Source organism: Haematobia irritans, chromosome 5 (assembly GCF_050003625.1).
Source record: "Haematobia irritans isolate KBUSLIRL chromosome 5, ASM5000362v1, whole genome shotgun sequence".
NCBI lineage: Eukaryota > Metazoa > Arthropoda > Insecta > Diptera > Muscidae > Haematobia > Haematobia irritans.
In genome coordinates, this window is record NC_134401.1 from 76,013,332 (window position 1) to 76,033,638 (window position 20,307).

General features: G+C 37.5%; 1 protein-coding gene and 1 long non-coding RNA gene across 10 annotated transcripts in view; one reads left to right on the plus strand and one right to left on the minus strand.

Annotated features, from left to right (window-relative positions):
• Positions 1–1,561: 1,561 nt before the first annotated feature.
• The window catches only part of LOC142239454 (tyrosine-protein kinase Src42A), a 266,830-nt gene continuing 248,084 nt past the window's right edge, over positions 1,562–20,307 (minus strand). For 7 of the 9 annotated variants that reach the window (XM_075311248.1, XM_075311251.1, XM_075311246.1 and 4 more), the window contains 5 exons: positions 18,035–18,203; positions 17,806–17,964; positions 17,421–17,598; positions 3,719–3,885; positions 1,562–3,649 (listed from right to left, as the gene is read on the minus strand). In XM_075311248.1, the coding sequence (XP_075167363.1) occupies positions 3,441–3,649; positions 3,719–3,885; positions 17,421–17,598; positions 17,806–17,964; positions 18,035–18,203 (882 nt within the window). In that variant the 3' untranslated portion in view covers positions 1,562–3,440. The remainder of the gene's footprint in view (positions 3,650–3,718; positions 3,886–17,420; positions 17,599–17,805; positions 17,965–18,034; positions 18,204–20,307) is intronic. The other 2 variants (XM_075311250.1, XM_075311252.1) reach the window with 1 other exon arrangement.
• Positions 6,591–7,232, plus strand: LOC142239457 (uncharacterized). Its single transcript, XR_012723041.1, has 2 exons — positions 6,591–6,797; positions 6,861–7,232. It is a non-coding gene; the product is annotated as an uncharacterized LOC142239457 (long non-coding RNA).

Sequence of the window (20,307 nt, forward strand, 5' to 3'; positions counted from 1 at the left end):
TCTTGAACCTATACTAAGGGAACGATCTCGGCGATACACATTGTAATGAGGATCAAAGAGCTCTGCGTTTTCAAAATGAGAAGTTAGCCATGTTTCTACAAGAGCAATGACATTGAATTCATGTAGAGAAGCACCAGAATATAATTGACTAGTTTTAGTACGCAATCCACCTGCATTGTGAAAATAGAGTAAGATAGTTTTATAAAAAGAGATTTCTCTGTTTTTGTAAGAACTAAAAGACACGCATTCCACTCCATCTATTGTGTGCTCTGGAGAATTGTTGTTGCAGATTGATTCTGTAAATCCACCGTTGAGTCCTTGGGAGGGGGAATTGTTGTCTTGCCATCGTCCATGTTTTTTGTTTTGGATATAAATGGGGTGATTTTAGTAGATAAAGGCCATATTTCTTTGTTGAATACCTTTCCGTAAAGTGGGTATGGTACTCCTAATTTGAAAGTAACGAAATTGAGTTTTGAAACATCAGCATCACGTTTAATTAATTTAACGCATTTGAAGATTTCAGGTTGGACTCCTAAACCCTCGGAAACAAATTTAACTATCGCCTCAGGTTGAGTGTTTACACTAAATCTTGAAATATGTAAAAATTTCATGGAATGGACGATTTCCAAATCACCAGCGGGAGCTACGCCAATAATTTGTTTTGATCTTTTGTTATTTTGGTTTGGCTTCCTCTTTCTGCCAACCCTTTTGTTTTGAACAGTTATCCACTCTCTTTCTTTGTTTACCTCCTCAGTATTGGGGGCACTCATCGCATCAACAAACTGCTCACTTACATTGTCTTCGTTTATAGATGATGACGAAGCAAGAGGGTGAGACGTGGACGTGGTATGATAATTGCTTGCCACCAAAGGAGAGTGTGATGTGTGAGAATGAATATTGATATTCTTCTTTGATGAATTCGTTTCATGTATCACTTGTTCCAATCGCTCACATTTTTTATGCAATTCTTTCATTTGATGAGAAAGTATTGCAAGTTTATTCTGAGCATCACTTGTCATAACAATGCATGAATTACATTGCCAGAGTAGGTTGGGAATATTTTTTAGAAACTTCGAACATTCAGGAGGCAATTCCGTACAGCTCAAAGGGAATACTCGGCCACAAATAGAAGCGCATTTTACAGCTTCGACGGTTTTATGATTAAATTCATTGATTTCAGCCTTTATTTCAGCTTGGCACTTGCCACAAAATTTTTTCATAATAACGAGAGAAAATGAGACCGAACTTAACAGCTGTCAGTCAACTATTTCAATGTTCAATATTTAAAGGACATTAACAACAAAAACACTCGGAAAGAAGTAATATTTGCCGGCAAGGTTGTGAGAAAATTTAAGGAACGCCCAGTTTTCTGGGAGTAGGAGGTATATATATAGTGTAACATTTAACGCCTGTTCCGTTTTAGTAAACACACGCAAAAGTTGGAAAATATATTGGGAGCAGAAACAAGATTCTAAAGGCGTTGGCTTATATCACTTGGTGGATAAGAAGATAATATACGAATAAGGGACATTACTTAAGCGTGGACGAAAAAAGAAAACAATTTTTATATTATGTAAAGAATTAATTTGTTTTTTGTTTTATTAATTTTGCTGTAATCATTAAACCGAAAATAATAAATGTTATCAATTATTATATAATTATGTATATGTCACTACTAATCTTACGAATAATTCTGTAATAATAATAATAAAAATAATGTTCGATGCAATAATTTCCGTTCAAATTATTACATTTTTGTTTCTGCACTTTAAAATTACAGATGAACTTGTTCATGCAATGCAGTAGCATGTTCTGTGTATTATTGTAAATTGTAAGTATGTATTTGTTTTATATGTCGTAATAGAAAAAGTCACATCAATTATTTTATAACGTATGTAGGTTATTTTTCGTTTTTGATTTTGTAAATTGTGGGGATGTTTGCGATTTATTTTACCTTCAGTTTACAAACTAAGAAGGACTCGACACAAGGTGTCGTCTACACCAAACAAAAAATCGTAAAAAATATATACGTATGTATGTATCTCTAAGTATGTACTTATATATATGTAATTAGGTGTATAGAACAATCATTACAGCGGATATATATTTAAATTAACGAGAAATGCAAATGGGAAGTCAATGTTAATTGCTTTTCATTCAACAGAATTAATCAAACAAATTGGGATAAAGGACAACTTATACCGATATGTAAAAATCATATAAAATAATACAAACAGTATATTAGCAAAAGGTAATAAATATATATTTTACCATATCATTAATTGTATGTATGTATAGATATTTATGCAAACATTTACATAAGTATTTAGAACGTACATTTTACAATATATGTTTTAGTTTTTATTTTCCTCTTGCTTGGTATCAAAATATTTGTTGCTTTTTTATTATTATTAATAATTAAATAAATTGCTAAAAGTAAATGATTATCGTTTGCTACAAATGAAAATATTGTTGTGTTTTTTGTATATGAATATATGTGTTGTAATGTATATTTGTATATTATGTATGTGTGCTTGCATGTGTAAAGTATGTATGTATGGGTTGTGAAAATTTACTATGTTTCCCTCAACAATTGATAGAAAACTGACTTGGTATATAAGAAACATAAATTTAAAATTATTATATATAAATGTATAAGTATCAACTACGTATGTATGCATATCAGTTATAAATAATACATTATGTACTATAGTTCGAAAAAAAAACAAAATAAATTATTAATCGAATTAATATTTTTTTAAATAAAATTTTTTAAAAACGCGTGTGCAAACGAAATATTCGAACATAGTGTATAAGGAGAAATGTGGTGTACAGTTAAATACATTAGATTTATGTATATTTATAAAAAATTGCATTCATTTAAATACATTACACTTGTCTATATGAAATGAGATACAAACTCATTGTTGCATGTCTACAATTTTGGTTTGAGAACAAACGAATTTTTCTTTCGTTTGACACCCATTTCCCGCAAAAGGTAAATATATCCTTATCTATGTACTATTTGTTTGTTTGCTATATTTTATCCATATGCATACCAAGCAATGGCAGCATTCGTTCCATACAGTTTGTGTATTGTCTCTAATACTATATATTTGTTATTATTTAATTGTTTCGTATTTCTGCTCTGTATGGCAGTCTGATTAAAACGGAAAAAGTCTAGAGTTCGGAATTGCAATAGTAAAAAAGGGGGATTGGAAATCAGTTAGAATTGTGTGCTTAGTTATTAACTGTCCATGGAAGAAGAGCGGCAGACCAAGAACATAGAAGAATCCACTTTTAGATTCACCAAAAAAAATATTTCACTTGTTGTGGTTGTTGGTCAAATTAAATGACGGTGATAAAGTAGTGGTTTTTGCTGTTGTAGTTATTGCTGTGGTCCGAGATTTGATGTCGTGTTTGCAAGCATTAAGCATTTATCAGTAGGCTTGTGCCTCTTTATAATCACTCTGATCCGAAGTATAGAAATCTTCCAATTTCCATTGGAGAGTTTCAAAGGTTGGTCGTCGCATAGGATCCTTGTGCCAACATTCCAACATAATCTCATACAGACGCTGATCACAGTTCGGTGGCTGTGGCATACGATAACCATGTTCAACTTGTGTCAACACCTCGGCATTTGTCATTCCTGTGAAATAAGTAGCACAACAGACATAATTAAATTCGAGTTTGTAAATTCGAAAATTCATTTCCTTACCAGGATATGGTATACGGCCATATGTTACTAACTCTGTGAGCAAGATGCCAAAACTCCAGACATCTGATTTTATCGAGAATTTCGAGTAATTTGCCGCTTCAGGAGCAGTCCATTTGATAGGGAATCTAGCACCAACACGAGCTTCATATTCGTCTTCTTTGATAAGTCTAACATTAAAAGATGAAACAATATATTATCCATTGTTATTTTTACCACTACAATAGGCTGGACACATAAGGTAATTCAAGAAATACAAATATATAACCAGAACTGTTACATGGTAAAAGTAATTATAAGGCATCCCTATTAGTCCAAAAATAATAACATCAATAGCTCACAACAATGTCAAACAACAACAGTTGCATTCTTTTACCAACTAGTGCGTTTATTACGACTAATGCGCCTTGCTGACTATAAATTTATCCGGACGACAGTGGTCATGTCGAACATATCCCATATATTGGCCACATTATAAGTTAAGTCACAAGTTAAGTAACACATATTGATTGGACACACTATAAGAGTCTTAAGAAACACAGACATTCCGTCCGGAAAAACTTATATTTTGTAAGACGCACGACATATTTGTTTCAGTCCCATTCACGCACATTCACGAGAGTTGCTTCAGACTTTGTTCACGACTCACGTGATTCACGCGTGTCACGACAATTTCGTGTCACGCGTACACCTCTAATATGTATATTGAAATAATCTCTATACTCGTACTTGTTCCAATAAGAAATGGATGGAAGTAGAAGTACACAGAGCCAACTTGAAACTGATTTATAGATGATCTGAGATACTACGTTCGCTTAAAAGCTGTCACTCCAATATCTTATTATTCAGTTCCTCCTACTTATCGACCATTTGTCAAATAAGTCGAAGTTGACTTTTAGTAATCTTCAAGTTCACCCAATAATTGTTCCATTTGACAAACTACCTGCGCAAAACAGGCTCTATTAGATGTGAATCTGCTCAGAATTTAATTTCAATACTAAACAATGCGTCTCAAACTATTTTTTCCGGGCGTTATATACAAATGAAACTTATTATACCCTGTACCACAGTAATGGTGAAGGGTATAAAGAGCTACATCACATTCCCCGACTTTCGACTTTAGTTTTTCTCTTAAGTTCGATTGGTCCATTATGGTCTCCTTATAATGGACAGTAACGGCATAGGCGTAGGAAAGCCTCTGGGGAGGGGGCTTAGACCCCCTCCAGAAATATTTTAGCTCCCCCCCGAGTTGAAAACCTATTAGCAATTTTACATTGTTTTTATTTAGTTCCGCTAAAATCTTTCATGTACAATCGAATTACTTGGGTTGTTGTTGTAACAGTTTTTAATGTTGTTTCATCCATTTTTTATACCCTCCATCATAGGATGGGGGTATATTAACTTTGTCATTCCGTTTGTAACACATCGAAATATTGCTCTAAGACCCCATAAAGTATATATATATATATTCTGGGTCGTGGTGAAATTCTGAGTCGATCTAAGCATGTCCGTCCGTCCGTCCGTCTGTTGAAATCACGCTAACTTCCGAACGAAACAAGCTATCGACTTGAAACTTGGCACAAGTTGTTGTTGTTGTTGTAACAGTTTATTGTGATCTCATCCATTTCATGTTATACGCTTGGTACATCAGCTTGTTGGCAGATCAAGGAACTCTGCGACTAAGATGGGGTGTGTCCAGAGTGATCTGGTGGTAAGTCGGGTTGGTTTGGCTGGGCAAGAGAAAAGATGACGCGTGTCGTGTGGCCCTTGGTTGCAAATTGGACAAACGTCAGCTACGCTGCTATCAATCACCGATAAGTAGGAATTGAGGCGGCTGCACTTGCCTGATCTTAATTGGGCCAAAACTACCCTAGTCTGCCGTGGGAGGTCTCTTTCCTCCGGTGCTATGGGCGGTGGTCGGACTCCAAGAACAGGATTAACCTTGTAGCTTCTCACCGCTTCAGCTACAGTATCCTCATGAATCCTGTTCAAACCTGCCTGGTACGCTGCTTGATCTAGAGGCTCTCTTTTATAGCGCTGGATCTCGCGCTCTAGATTATGTATATCAACCCTTACGTTCCTGGGTGGTGGTTGTGTATCCATAAGATGGTGGTTTGGATGATTACTGCGATAACAACCCAGGAGATACTGCTTTGACAACATGTAGTTGTGTCTTCGCACAGGGATGATCTTTGTCTCCACATAAAGGTGATCCAGGGGTGTGCTGCGGAGACACCCAGTCGCAGTTCTAAGAGCAGCGTTCTGGCAGGTTTGTATGTTATTCCACTGCGTATCACTGGTCTGCGGTGTCCACACTGGCGCTGCATAGTTTACCACTGACCGGCCAATTGCCTTATAAGTAGTTAGCAAGGTTTCTTTGTCCGCACCCCAAGTACTGCCGGCTAGTGACTTGAGGACCTTGTTTCTACCACGGAGCTTATTACAAATTGCAGTGGCATGGGCAGATGACCTAAAAAGGCTGTCGAATGTGACCCCAAGAATCTTGGGGTAATTTGTGGTCGGAATTATTACTCCATCGACTCTGATATTCAACTGCCTGCGCACTTCTGCCGTCCATGTAGTAAATACCCGTGTAAAAATTGGAGGATCCCATCCTATCTAATAATATCAAATTGTGTCTAATTGGATCTGTTCAGATATTGGGTCAGACATAATTAGATATGCACAGATATGCTATATATGGTGCTAGATCTGGTTAGATATAATTGCAGATCTCATCATATATAGTATAATATCTAATTATATCTGGCATATCTAATAATATATGCTTGGATATGACCATATATAGCACTATATCTAATAAGATATGGTAGATATAACATCATATCTGACTATATATGGGGTTAATATAAAAAAAATCATGAACAAGTTAAAAAGATTTTTGAAATACACGTCTAAACCTCAATGCCATTGTGTCAAATGTCAACGCCGTCAGGGGCATCACTTCTAAACAAATTTAACGCCAGACTAGCTGAGAAAATTAAGAAATTTAATATAATTGTTTTAAATGTGTTCCTTTGATAAAGTGTATATCGTTTCCTTTATTGCGGAGATTATGTAGGTAAGTAGATTGTATTTGTTATTTCCTTAGTAGTCATTTTCATATTGTTTTACTATTTTCTAGATTTGGAAAAAAAGGAAACCTCAGTGGTGTACTGGTTAACGTGCCCGCATTGCATTCAAAAGGTCACGGGTTCAATCCCAGTTCCGACCAACACCAAAAATTATTTCGGCGGTGGATTATCTCCTCGCAGTAATGTTGGTGACATTTCTGCTTCAAAGATTCTCTAAGTTGTTTCAGCGCAACGTGAAATGCCGATAGGACTCGATTATAGCAAGGAGGTCCCATGTTATTGAGCTAATTATTGAATCGAGCAGCAGTCAGTGATAAGTGAGATGTTGATCACTGTGATGTCATGATGGTCTGAATAGTATGTATGAGCCTAAAATAACAGCCTATCGCTATACCTAACCTAATCCCGAATACACTTTAAATGTGAGTATTAAAAGCAACATAAAATTATATGGCAATTTTTATTGCAACTTAAAGAAGAATGATCCAAAACAATACTAATACTTGCTTACATAGTTCAATATATTCCCATATTTGTTTATTCCTATATTTGTTTAATAATTGTTTTTTTACTTAATTTCATTGCAGATTGCCTTAACGCTGTAATACTTTAGTCGTGTGTCTAAGTCCAAAGCAGATGAAACAAACGAAAAAACCCTTGGACAACACTCTAACTCAACTGTCAATACTCTTAAGTAGCTTTGATGGATCAATTTAAATTAAACATATTTATTATGTACATACTTTTTGTCTGTATTATTAAATAAAACAATTGATCTCATTTTATATACAAATTATGGGCTTTTATGTGTTGAAAGATCTCGAAAGATACAATTGTATCAAATAATATACAATTATATCAAATTAGATCTGATTAGATGTGTCTCATTTTTGAGATCTGATCAGATCCAATTTCATAGTATTTAGATCTGACCAGATATAACCATTTTTCGGATCTGCTCAGATCTGACCATATCTTGGCTCAGATCTAACCATATCAAATCAGATCCCCCAATTTTTACACGGGTAGTGTGGCTGAGGATTTGGTGGGGGATATCCTCAAGTTTCTCGCAGTGAAATAACTGGTAAGATTAGCTATGTAGACGTTCAACCGATCGCAAATGTCATCAACATTGGGCCCAGATGCCAAGATTGTACAGTCATCCGCATATGATACAATCTCGACGCCGTCAGGAGGGGGTGGAATCGAGGACATGTAGAGGTTAAACAGTGCCGGAGATATCACCCCACCTTGGGGAACTCCCTGTTTAACTCTACGCGGTCTTGACTTTCTGTCCCTGAATTCCACGTACGACTGGCGTCCACACATATAATTCAGCACCCAAAGCTTCGCTCCTGCCGGTAGGGACGTATTCTCGATGTCCTCAAATAATGTGGCATGGTTGACCGTATCGAATGCTTTCGATAGGTCAAGCGCCACGAGGACCGTCCTGTGACACGGCCTGGGCTGGTTAAGTCCCTTATTAATATGTGTCGAAATGGCATGTAAGGCTGTTGTCGTACTATGTACCTTACGGAATCCATGTTGATGGTGGGCAGCTGGAAAATTCTCCACAAGGCTGTGGAGGAGTAATGCCTCAAGTGTCTTGGCTACTGGCGAAAGAAGGGATATCGGTCTGTACGATTCACCTTTGCTCGAATCTTTGCCCGGTTTCAGTAGTGGAATCACCCTTCCCATTTTCCAGACATCGGGTATAATGTGTGATTCCAAAGACAAATTGAGGAGTCTGGTCAGGTACTCAACTCCCAGTATTCCCAGATGCTTCAGCATTAGCATTGAAATTCCGTCAGGGCCCAGCGCCTTAGATGGTTTCGCGCTGTTGATGACATTGGTAACTTCGGCTGCAGTAAATTGTGGTGTGTCATCGGCTCGGAGACCACGTACACGACGGGTGGCTCTCCTTTTCGCTCTATCACTCTCGGGATGCTCGACAAACTGTCGGTTGAAGTATTTGGCGCACCTCTTCGGATCAGTCACAGTCACGTCGCCAAATGTGACTGAAATCCCATCATCCCTTGTGGAGGGGTTCGAGAGGGCTCTAACTGTTGACCACAATTTACCAGTTCCTGTTCCTAAGTTACATTGCTTCAGGTGCTCTAACCAAGTGTTCCGCTTGTGCTCGTCGACTATCTTACTAATCTCTAGATTTAGTTCTCTGATTCTAGGATCAGCAGGGTTAGCACGACGGCGTTCATCACGCTCGTCTGCGAGTCCCGCCGCTTCGGCTGGGAAGTTGGGCCTCACTTGGGCAATTCGACCAGCGGGTATGAAGCGAGCGGCTGCTGCGTTGATGATGTCCCGGAACTCCCTCTGGGCAACATGAACATGTGAGGGGGACGGGAGCTCACTGAAGCGGCGATCGGTGTATTCTCTGAAGCCTTCCCAGTTGGCTTTCTTTTGATTAATAAACGTCCGGCGTTCAGAGGTTATGAAATCGGAGGGTCGGTTGATGGTGAGAATTATGGGGAGGTGGTCCGAACCCAATGAAATGACGGGTTGCCAGGAGACGTCATTTATCAGACCAGGCGATGCTAACGATAAATCTGGCGAACTGCTGCAGTCACCCATAATTCTCGTGGGGGCCTCTTCGTTCACCGTGCAAAATGTGGAGTCGTCTATCTGCTCTGCCAAAGCTATGCCCCTCTGGTCATTACCCAGGAGAGAATGCCAAAGTTCATGGTGGGCATTAAAATCTCCTAGAACCAATCGGCTATGCCCGCTCAACAACCACTCAATGTTTGGGCTATAACCAGGAGCACAGCTACCAACCGGCGGTATGTACACATTGTATACACAAGTAGTTGTTATCGGTGTAGGTCGGATGGTATTGAAAATGGGCCATATCGGTCCACTTTTACGTATAGCCCCTATATAAAGGGACCCTCAGATTTGGCTTGTGGAGCCTCTAACAGAAGCATATTTCATCCGATCCGGCTGAAATTTGGTACATGGTGTTGGTATATGGTCTCTAACAACCATGCAAAAATTGGTCCACATCGGTCCATAATTATATATAGCCCCCATATAAACCGATACCCAGATTTGGCTTGCGGAGCCTAAAAGAGAAGCAAATTTCATCCGATCCGGCTGAAGTTTGGTACATGGTGTTGGTATATGGTATCTAACAACCATGCAAAAATTGGTCCACATCGGTCCATAATTATATATAGCCCCCATATAAACCGATCCCCAGATTTGGCTTGCGGAGCCTAAAAGAGAAGCAAATTTCATCCGATCCGGCTGAAATTTGGTACATGGTGTTGGTATATGGTCTCTAACAACCATGCAAAAGTTGGTCCACATCGGTCCATAATTATATATAGCCCCCATATAAACCGATCCCCAGATTTAGCTTGCGGAGCCTCAAAGAGAAGAAAATTTCATCCGATCCGGCTGAAATTTGGTATATGGTCTCTAACAACCATGCAAAAATTGGTCCATATCGGTCCGTAATTATATATAGCCCCCATATAAACCGATCCCCAGATTTGGCTAGTGGAGCCTCTAAGAGAAGCATATTTCATCCGATCCGGCTGAAATTTGGTACATGGTGTTGGTATATGGTCTCTAACAATCATGCAAAAATTGGTCCACATCGGTATATAATTATATATAACCCCCATATAAACCGATCCCCAGATTTGGCTTGCGGAGCCTCAAAGAGAAGCAAATTTCATCCGATCCGGCTGAAATTTGGTACATGATGTTGGTATATGGTCTCTAACAACCATGCAAAATTTGGTCCACATCGGTTCATAATTATATATAGCCCCCATATAAACCGATCCCCAGATTTGGCTTGCGAAGTCTCCAAGAGAAGCAAATTTCATCCAAGCCGGTTGTAATTTGGAACATGGTGTTAGTATATGATCTTTAACAACCGTGCCAGAATTGGTCCATATCGGTCCATAATTATATATAGCCCTCATATAAAACGTTCTCCAGATTTGACCTCCGGAGCCTCTTGGAGGAGCACAATTCATCCGATCCGGTTCAAATTAGGAACGTGGTGTTAGTATATGGTCGCTAACAACCATACCAAAATTGGTCCAATCACACAAAAATTGGTCCATATCGGTTCATAATCATGGTTGCCACTAGAGCCAAAAATAATCTACCAAAATTTTATTTCTATAGAAAATTTTGTCAAAATGTTATTTCTATAGAAAATTTTGTCAAAATTTTATTTCTAGAGAAAATTTTGTTAAAATTTTATTCGGTTCATAATAAAACTTTCATCATTTTCAAAATTTTATTTCTATAGAAAATTTTGTTCAAATTTTATTCGGTTCATAATCATGGTTGCCACTCGAGTCACAAATAATCTACCAAGATTTTATTTCTATAGACAATTTTGTCAAAAGTTTATTTCTATAGAAAATTTTGTTAAAATTTATTTATGTAGAAATTTTTGTCAAAATTTTCTTTCTATAGAAAATTTGTCAAAATTTTTATTTCTATAGAAAATTTTGTGAAAATTTTATTTCTATAGAAAATTTTGTTAAAATTTTATTTCTGTAGAAAATTTTGTCAAAATTTTATGTCTACTTTGTCAAACTGAATTATATACGTACACAGAAAAAAATATCACCAAAATATTTCCAATTAAAAAGTTAATTGAAGTTGAAAATTTTTTCAATTAATAAATTAATTGATACAATTAACTTTTTAATCATGATAGAAACATTAAGTTAATTAAGTCAATTATTGAAAATTTTTAAATTTTTAATCAAAAAATTAATTGATACAATTAACTTTTTAATCAAATTCGGAACACTAATTCTGTTAACCCTTTCACTACCGAAATAAACCTAATGTTAAAAACTTTAATTTTTCTTCTGTTTTTACTTGTACTACCAGTATGTAGAACAAAAATTGCCATTTTGAAAACCTACTTCAAGAGCTATATGAGCTTGTTTTGAAAATTTGATTCTTGAATTGTGACCAAGTGGCCTTACGAAAATAAGCGCTATTTGGCCTATAATGTCCTTCAAAGTGTGAGCAAAAATACAACAAAGAACCCGAAAAAGTGTCAGCTATAGTTTTCGTATGAATGTCCATTTACTAGAAACATACAGTAGAAAAATTGTCTCAAATTTTCGTATTTTTCGTTTATTTCTAAAGGAGTTTACAAAAATGTATTTTGGACCTCACCAATATAGAAAATATTTATAGGTTATTTAGATTAAGCCTCTACTTTAAAATAACATCGAGAAATAAATCAAAACTAAGTGGAAAAATTGAATTTGGTGTCTTTTTCGAATATCCTTCAAAGCGGACATCGGTAGTGAAAGGGTTAAAAAAGTGCTGATTTTTTTTAAAATTTTAATTAAAAATGTATTTCAAACAATCATTTGTTAATTAAAATAAAAACTCTAAGCCAATTCAGAAAGTAATTAAAAATAGTTACCTTTTTTAATTAATAAATTAATTGAGTTTTGCAATCAACATCAATTAAATTTTTAATTGAATCAATTAAAAAATTAATTGAAATTTGCTGAAAAAATCAATTAATTTTTTAATCAAGAATTTTTTCTATGTCCAATTAAAACTGTGATTGATACTATCATTTTCGTGATTGAAGACATTTCAATTAAAAAATTAATTGGATCAATTAATTTGGTGATTGAATCAGAAAATTTTTTTTTGTGTGTATTGGATCGATCTTTTTTGATTTAATATATACCACGTATGGACTTACATACAATTTAGAAGATGGTGTTAGGAGGTTTTAAGATACCTTGCCATCGGCAAGCGTTACCGCAACTTAAGTAATTCGATTGTGGATGGCAGTGTTTAGAAGAAGTTTCTACGCAATCCATGATGGAGGGTACATAAGCTTCAGCCTGGCCGAACTTACGGCCGTATATACAGTATGTCAAGAAAGTCTTTTGACATTGCCAACTATTTCAACTTCTAGAAATAATTGAAATATTAAATATTTTATTAAATTTTTAATTCTGTGTACGTATGTATACTTTGCAAAATACATAATAAAATATTTTTTTTAAAATTTCATTATATTTAATTTTGTAACAAAACATAATTTTTATCCCATTGTCAAAACACTTTCTTGACAAACTGTACATGTTCTATGCTTGTGTAGTTCAGCTGGTAGCCAGATCAAGGAACTCTGCGACAAGGACGGGGTATGTCCAGAGTGATCTGGTAGTGAGACGGGTAGGCTTAGCTGGGCAAGCAAAAAGGTGACGAGTGTCATGTGGCCCTTGATTACAGATGGGACACACGTCAGCTACGCTGCTACCAATCACTGATAAGTATGAATTGAGGCAGCTGCACTTGCCTGATCTTAGTTTGGCCAAAACTACCCTTGTCTGCCATGGGAGGTCTCTCTCCTCCGGTGCTATGGGCGGCGGTCGGACTCCGAGAACAGGATTAACCTTGTAGCTTCTCACCGCTTCAGCTACAGTATCCTCATGAATCCTGTTCAGACCTGTCTGGGATGCTGCCTGATCTAGAGGCTCTCTTTTGTAACGCTGGATCTCGGGATCTAGAAGGTGAAGATCAACCCTTACATTCCTGGGTGGAAGTTGTCTATCCACAAGATGGTGATTCGGATGACAACTTCGATGGAAACCCAAGAGGTACTGCTTTGACAACATGTAGTTGTGTCGACGCACTGGGATGATCTTGGTCTCCGCATAAAGGTGATCCAGGGGTGTACTGCGGAGACATCCTGTTGCGGTTCTAAGGGCAGCGTTCTTACAGGTCTGTATGTTATTCCACTGCGTATCGCTCGTTTGAGGTGTCCACACTGGCGCTGCATAGTTTACCACTGACCGTCCCAATTGCTTTATATGTAGTTAACAAGGTTTCTTTGTCCGCACCCCAAGTGCTGGCGGCAAGCGACTTGAGGACCTTGTTTCTACCGCGGAGCTTATCACAAATTGCAGTGGCAAGGGCGATGAAAGACTTAAAGAGGCTCTCGAATATGACCCCGACAATCTTGGGGTAATTTGTGGTCAGAATTATTTCGCCGTCGACTCTGACATTCAACTGCCTGCGTCCATGTAGTGAATAGTATGGCTGAGGATTTGGTGGGAGATATCCTCAAATTTCTTGCAGTGAAATAAATGGTAAGATCAGCGAGGTAGATGTTCAATCGATCGCATATGTCATCAACAATGGGCCCGGATGCCATGATTGTACAGTATTCCGCATATGATACAATATCGACGCCGTCAGTAGGGGGTGGAATCGAGGACAGGTAGAGATTAAACAGTGCCGGAGATATCACCCCGCCCTGGGGAACTCCCTGTTTAACTCTACGGGGTTTTGACTTCTTGTCCCTGAATTCCACGTACGACTGGCGTCCACATATATAATTCAGAACCCAATGCTTCGTTCCTGTCGGTAGGGACGTGTTCTCGATGTCCTCGAATAATGTGGCATGGTTGACCGTATCGAACGCTTTCGATAGGTCAAGCGCCACGAGGACCGTCCTATGCCACGGCTTGGGCTGATTAAGTTCCCTATTGATATGTGTCGAAATGGCATGTAAGGCTGTCATCGTACTGTGTATCTTAGGGAATACATGTTGATGGTGGGCAGCTGGAAAACTCTCCACAAGGCTGGGGAGGAGTAGTGCCTTAAATGTCTTGGCTACTGGCGAGAGAAGGGATATCAGTCTGTACGATTCACCTTTACTCGAATCTTTGCCTGGCTTCAGTAGTGGAATCATTCTTCCCATCTTCCAGACATCGGGTATATTGAGTGATTCCAAGGACAAATTGAGGAGTCTGGTCAGGTACTCAACTCCCAGTATTCCCAGATGCTTCAGCATTAGCATTGAAATTCCGTCGGGGCCCAGCGGCTTGGATGGTTTCGCGCTGTTGATGACATTGGTAATTTCGGCTGCGGTAAATTGTGGTGTGTCGTCGGCTCGGAGACCACATATGCAACGAGTGGCTCTCCTTTTCGCTCTATCACTCTCGGGATGCTCGACAAACTGTCGGTTGAAGTATTTGGCGCATCTCTTCGGATCACAGTCACTAGATTTAGTTCTCTGATTCTAGGGTTAGCACGACGGCGTTCATCACGCTCGTCTGCGAGTCCCGCCGCTTCGGCTGGGAAGTTGGGCCTCACTTGGGCAATTCGACCAGCGGGTATGAAGCGAGCGGCTGCTACGTTGATGATGTCCCGGAACACCCCCTGGGCATCATGAACATGAGAGGGGGACGGGAGCTCACTGAAGCGGCGATCGGTGTATTCTCTGAAGCCTTCCCAGTTGGCTTTCTTTTGGTTGATATACGTCCGGCGTTCAGAGGTTATGAAATCGGAGGGTCGGTTAATGGTGAGAATTATGGGGAGATGGACCGATCCCAATGAAATGACGGGTTGCCAGGAAACGTCATTTATCAGGCGACGCTAACCCCATAATTCTCGTGGGGGCCTCTTCGTTCACCGTTCAAAATGTGCAGTCATCTATCTGCTCTACCAAAGCTATGTCTCTCTGGTCATTACCTAGGAGTGAATGCCAAAGTTCATGGTGGGCATTAAAGTCTCCTAGAACCAATCGGTCCGCACAACAGCCACTCAATATTTGGGCTATAACCTGGAGCACAGCTACCAACCGACGGTGTATACACATTGTATAGCTCTATCTCGGCAGCCCCAGACTTGACTGCTACCCCCATACATTCCATATACGGGTCACTAGTGTCTGGCACAAGCGGGATAGGTCTATACTGCACGGAACGGTGTATTATGAAAACCAGGCCACCACTTCCACTTATTGTGCGATCCTTTCGAAGCACATTGTATCCATCACAATGGCGTAGGCTGCAGGTGGAATTCAGCGTAGTCTCCTGGATCGCTGCGACCCTTATCCTTTTCCGATTCATAAAGTCCACGATTTCGCTAATCTTACCTCGGAGCACGTTGCAATTAGATTGCAAAAACTATGCACTATCGCATAGTCAGACGATCCACTGCTGCTATCTCTGGCACAGCATCCTGCCACGTAGTCAGTATGACTATACTCCCGCAGCGATGTTAAGCCGGAGCAGCTCCGGTAATGCACCCACTCCAAGCACCGGTTACACCTGACCGAAACCGAACGGTGGTGGATCTGGTTTCGGCAGACTGAACAATACCATGGTCCGGGGTTCTCCTCTATCCCGGCTCGGACCAACAGCAAACGGAGAAGGCTCCCCGGGATGCACCTTTTCCAACACAAAAAGACGGACGAAACAACACGTACACTGATATGGCAGCCGCTGGCCAACGGGTCAATCCGGTACACAGAATCCGCCGCCGTGGGATTGTTACTTGGGTTGTAGTAGTAGTTGCCGATGGCAATATATAATCTTATTTCTTAACTTTGCCTTCTAAATTGTAAGTTAGTTTCTTTATTATAAGTGAATGTTTAAAGTCTGATATTTGTGAAATAAAACTTATGATTTTCCTAAATTATGATGTTCCTAAATTTATGTATAGTTTAATAACTAAAGCTCCTGATTTTTTGTCTATTTATAAAAAAAATAGTAATTGATATTAAAACTATACTTTCGTCACAAAAAGTTGTGAAAATGTTCTTTTAAAATGAGCATGTCATAGGACGGATGTCCACCATTTCAACAGCCGTTGCAATGCATTTGATTCGAAATCAGTGTTTTGGATGTAAATTAAAAAAAATTGTGATATTTTCCCAAATAAACAATTTTTATAATTTTTTATGATTTCTTATGCATTCTAACGCTTGTCTGAAACATTTGACCTCGAATATTTTAAAAAATTATCGATTTTTCTAGAATTGATTTAGCATTTTGGCGGCAAAATTTGTACCATTTTATTAATTCTTACTCTTTTTTAACCTATTTGAAAAAAAAAACACAAAAATATCTATTAAAAATATAAAAAGCACTAGTTATAAAAAATGAAATAAAAACACTTCTTGTGTAGTTAAAGTAATTAACTTCTTTGTGAGGACATTTTTGGATGTGCTTTTAAAATTATGTCTTTAGAACAACTCCCAAATTTGTTTTGCTAACAAAAGTGTGGAACTATTTTTAGTTGCTTTATCTTAAATTAATTGTCTAGTTATCTTGAAGTCTGATTTTTTATTCATTTTTATAAAATAAATCATTAATTGAACCTATAACTTCAGTCTATTAATTTTTAGCTAGGGGCAATAGGAAAATTGTCTAGCTACGCTGAGTAACGGTCGAGTATTCGATTGCTATTATTAACATATGTGACGATATTATTACCTCATCTATCAACTTTTCTTTTTAAAATTTGGCGCAACTATCATACGTAATATTTACCGCCCGATTTTAACAAATGTCAAGTTACAACGAATGCAAACAACAGATCTAATTCGAAATTGGTACAAGATAATCCTTTATGTTAGTGTGCAAAATGTCAATCATATCACTTCGCCTTATATTCAGAAACTATATTATTAATACAATATATATTTTTAATGAGAGAACAAAACTAAAATTTTTTGGCATAGCTCTACCCGCTAAAGGTTTTCTATTACATGGTGTCCTAGGCGTTTATTGTATTCAATCCAAATCTATATTTGTATATATACTCTTTTTCTTTATGAATTCAGAACATACCTAGCCAAACCAAAATCAGCAATTTTCACAATGTTGTTGTCTCCCACAAGTACATTTCTGGCAGCCAAATCTCGATGAATGTAATTTTGCGATTCCAAATAAGCCATACCAGCAGCAATCTGTGCTGCCATATCTATCAGCACTGGCATCTTAAGGCTGCGTCCTTTACCTGCAATAGCTGAAAAATGAAATCATGCTGACTGAAATATGCAATGGACATGGAATGTGGTGAAATGTTATTGTCTAAACTCCCCGAATCCGAATATGAACTACGTAGAAAGCTACTTAATAAATTCGATATCGAATGTAGGACGACAAAAACTGTGATTGTCAAATGATCGTTCAGTTCAAGCGTAATTAGTGAGGGGTGAACCGTCGAACTTACCTTGCAAGTACTCCAGCAGGGAACCATGTTTCATCAGTTCAGTTATAATGTAAATGGGCTCTTCAACTGTACAAACTGCATACAATTGTATGAGTTTATTGTGCCGGAGTTTTTTCATTATTTGAGCTTCAGCTAAAAAGTCTTTTGGGTCCATTGTGCCTGGATAAAGAACGAAAAAATATATGAGTAAATTATAGATAATCAAAGGGATAATAATACTCCACATTACCTGATTTTAAAGTCTTTATAGCTACCGATGTGGTATTATTCCAAAGACCCTCCCACACTTCGCCAAACTGACCAGAACCCAATTTTCTTACAAATTTCAATGATGTTCTGTCGATTTCCCATTGATCGCGAGTTCGATGCGATAATCCTTCGGTGACAGGTTTTTCGATCTGTACAAGAAATTGAAATAATAGTTGTTAAAAATGTCTAACTACATGGGGACACTATCGCCATTTGCAATTCGTCCCAATTGAAACACATTTTTGTGATTTTTTTTTATAATTTGTGCGATGTTGGATTTGCGTGTTTAAATGTAAGATTGTATTTGTGGCTTGATCTTATGCGTGGTTTTGTCCAATTAGTACGATCATTTTACAATAATGGAGTGAAGGAGAAAATAAACTATTTCACATCATTTTGTTATGGCTGGAGATGATTATATTGGTTTTGACAATATAGCATAGAATTATGAAGCACAAATCAATACATGTAGACAGAAGTAGATGTACATTTGGCAGTAAAGAAGGAAAATGTGAATGTAATGATGTTGACACCGAATAAATGATCCCCATTGTTTTAAATATAACCTTTTTTGGCCAAGTTAATCATTGTAATGTCCGTCTGTCTGTTGGAAATACGCAAACTTTCAAAGGAAGAAAGATATCGATTTGAAACTTTTAACAAGTAGTTATTGTTATTGATGTAGGTCAGATGGTGTTGAACATGGGCAATATTGGCATAGGTACAGCACCCATACAAACATATGACTTATACATCCTCCTAAGCCCACAGTTTCTATCCGATCTGGTTGAATGTTGGTGTTTCCAATAGCTAATATACACAAATTAGTTCATTTTGCATGTTTCGTTCGATGCGATTGAAATTCAGTATGCGATGTCAGTATACGTTCTCTAACTACCAGGGCTGTGGAGTCGGAGTCGCAAAAATTTTGCTCGACTCCGGATAAACTAAATTTTTTAAAACACCACATTTTTGTAACTAAAAAGTTTTTACGCAAATTAGTTCGTTTCTATAAACAATTTTGTAACATTTTATTTCTATAAATTTTTTTGCAAATTTTCTCAAAAATAAAATTTAAAAATTTTATTTCTATAGCAAATTTTCTCAAAATTTTATTTCTTATTGATGCTCACTGCTAAGACGAAAACTTGTAAAAATGACTCCAATTTTCCTATACCTCTAATTCATATTTATCGACTGATGAATCATAAATGCATTTTTGAAAAATTGCCTAAATAATATGAATATTATAAATATTTCCCATATTTATACCCTGGGCCACGCTGTGCCCACGGCATTAGCTGTGCCCAAGATTTTGTAGAAGTCTGACAAAATATTGTCCACATCGGGTCAGTTTTAAATATTGGTAATGGGAACATAAACCTTTATATAAAGCTCTCAACAAATTTGTAGATCTAAATACAAAGTTGGGCAGGGTACATTATAGTCGGCCCTCCCGGCTTCAGACTTTCCTTATTTGATTTTTACTAAAATTGTGTTTCGTCCCATAACGTTAGATTAAAATTTCAAGTACATAGATTTTGTAGAAGTGTATACAATTTTGTCTAAATCGGTTCATATTCAAATATAAACCTCGCAACAAATTTAAAAGATTTGAGATGGTATCAATATTGTTGGTCCACAATGTGTTGAAGGGTATAATACAATGATCCCCGTTTGAACTTTCTTTATGTTACTTGTCTATAAACTTTGAACATTCTTTACTTGTATATAAACTTTGGACTTTCTTTACTTGTCTATAAATACATATTCTGAAGACTGTTGGTATCAGCTCATATTGTGATGGGTATTTATACCATTATTTTATTTATTAAACATAGGACCGACATTGCCTTAAATTTTGAAATATAGAGTTCAATTGGCATCAAATGTGAAATTAAGATTTTTTTTTTGCACACATAAATAAATACGATAATTTATATCGACCCATTTACGGTAGCCCCACAATAGAACTACAAATTAGAGGTATTAAAATGAGATTCAGTTATATTACCCGGAGTCGAAACTGATAAAAAATGCTGGAGTCGGAGTCGAGCAAAATTGCCTCGACTCCACAGCACTACTAACTACCATACAAAAAATATCGGTCATATTTGTAGTACCCATATGAATCGATCCCCAGTTTTGCCTTCTCGAGCCTACTGAGTCTGCATCTTTTGTTCAATTTTGGCATGGGATGCCAATGTACTTCGTCTAAGTGCTATTGGCCCATATTGAACCATAACAACATTT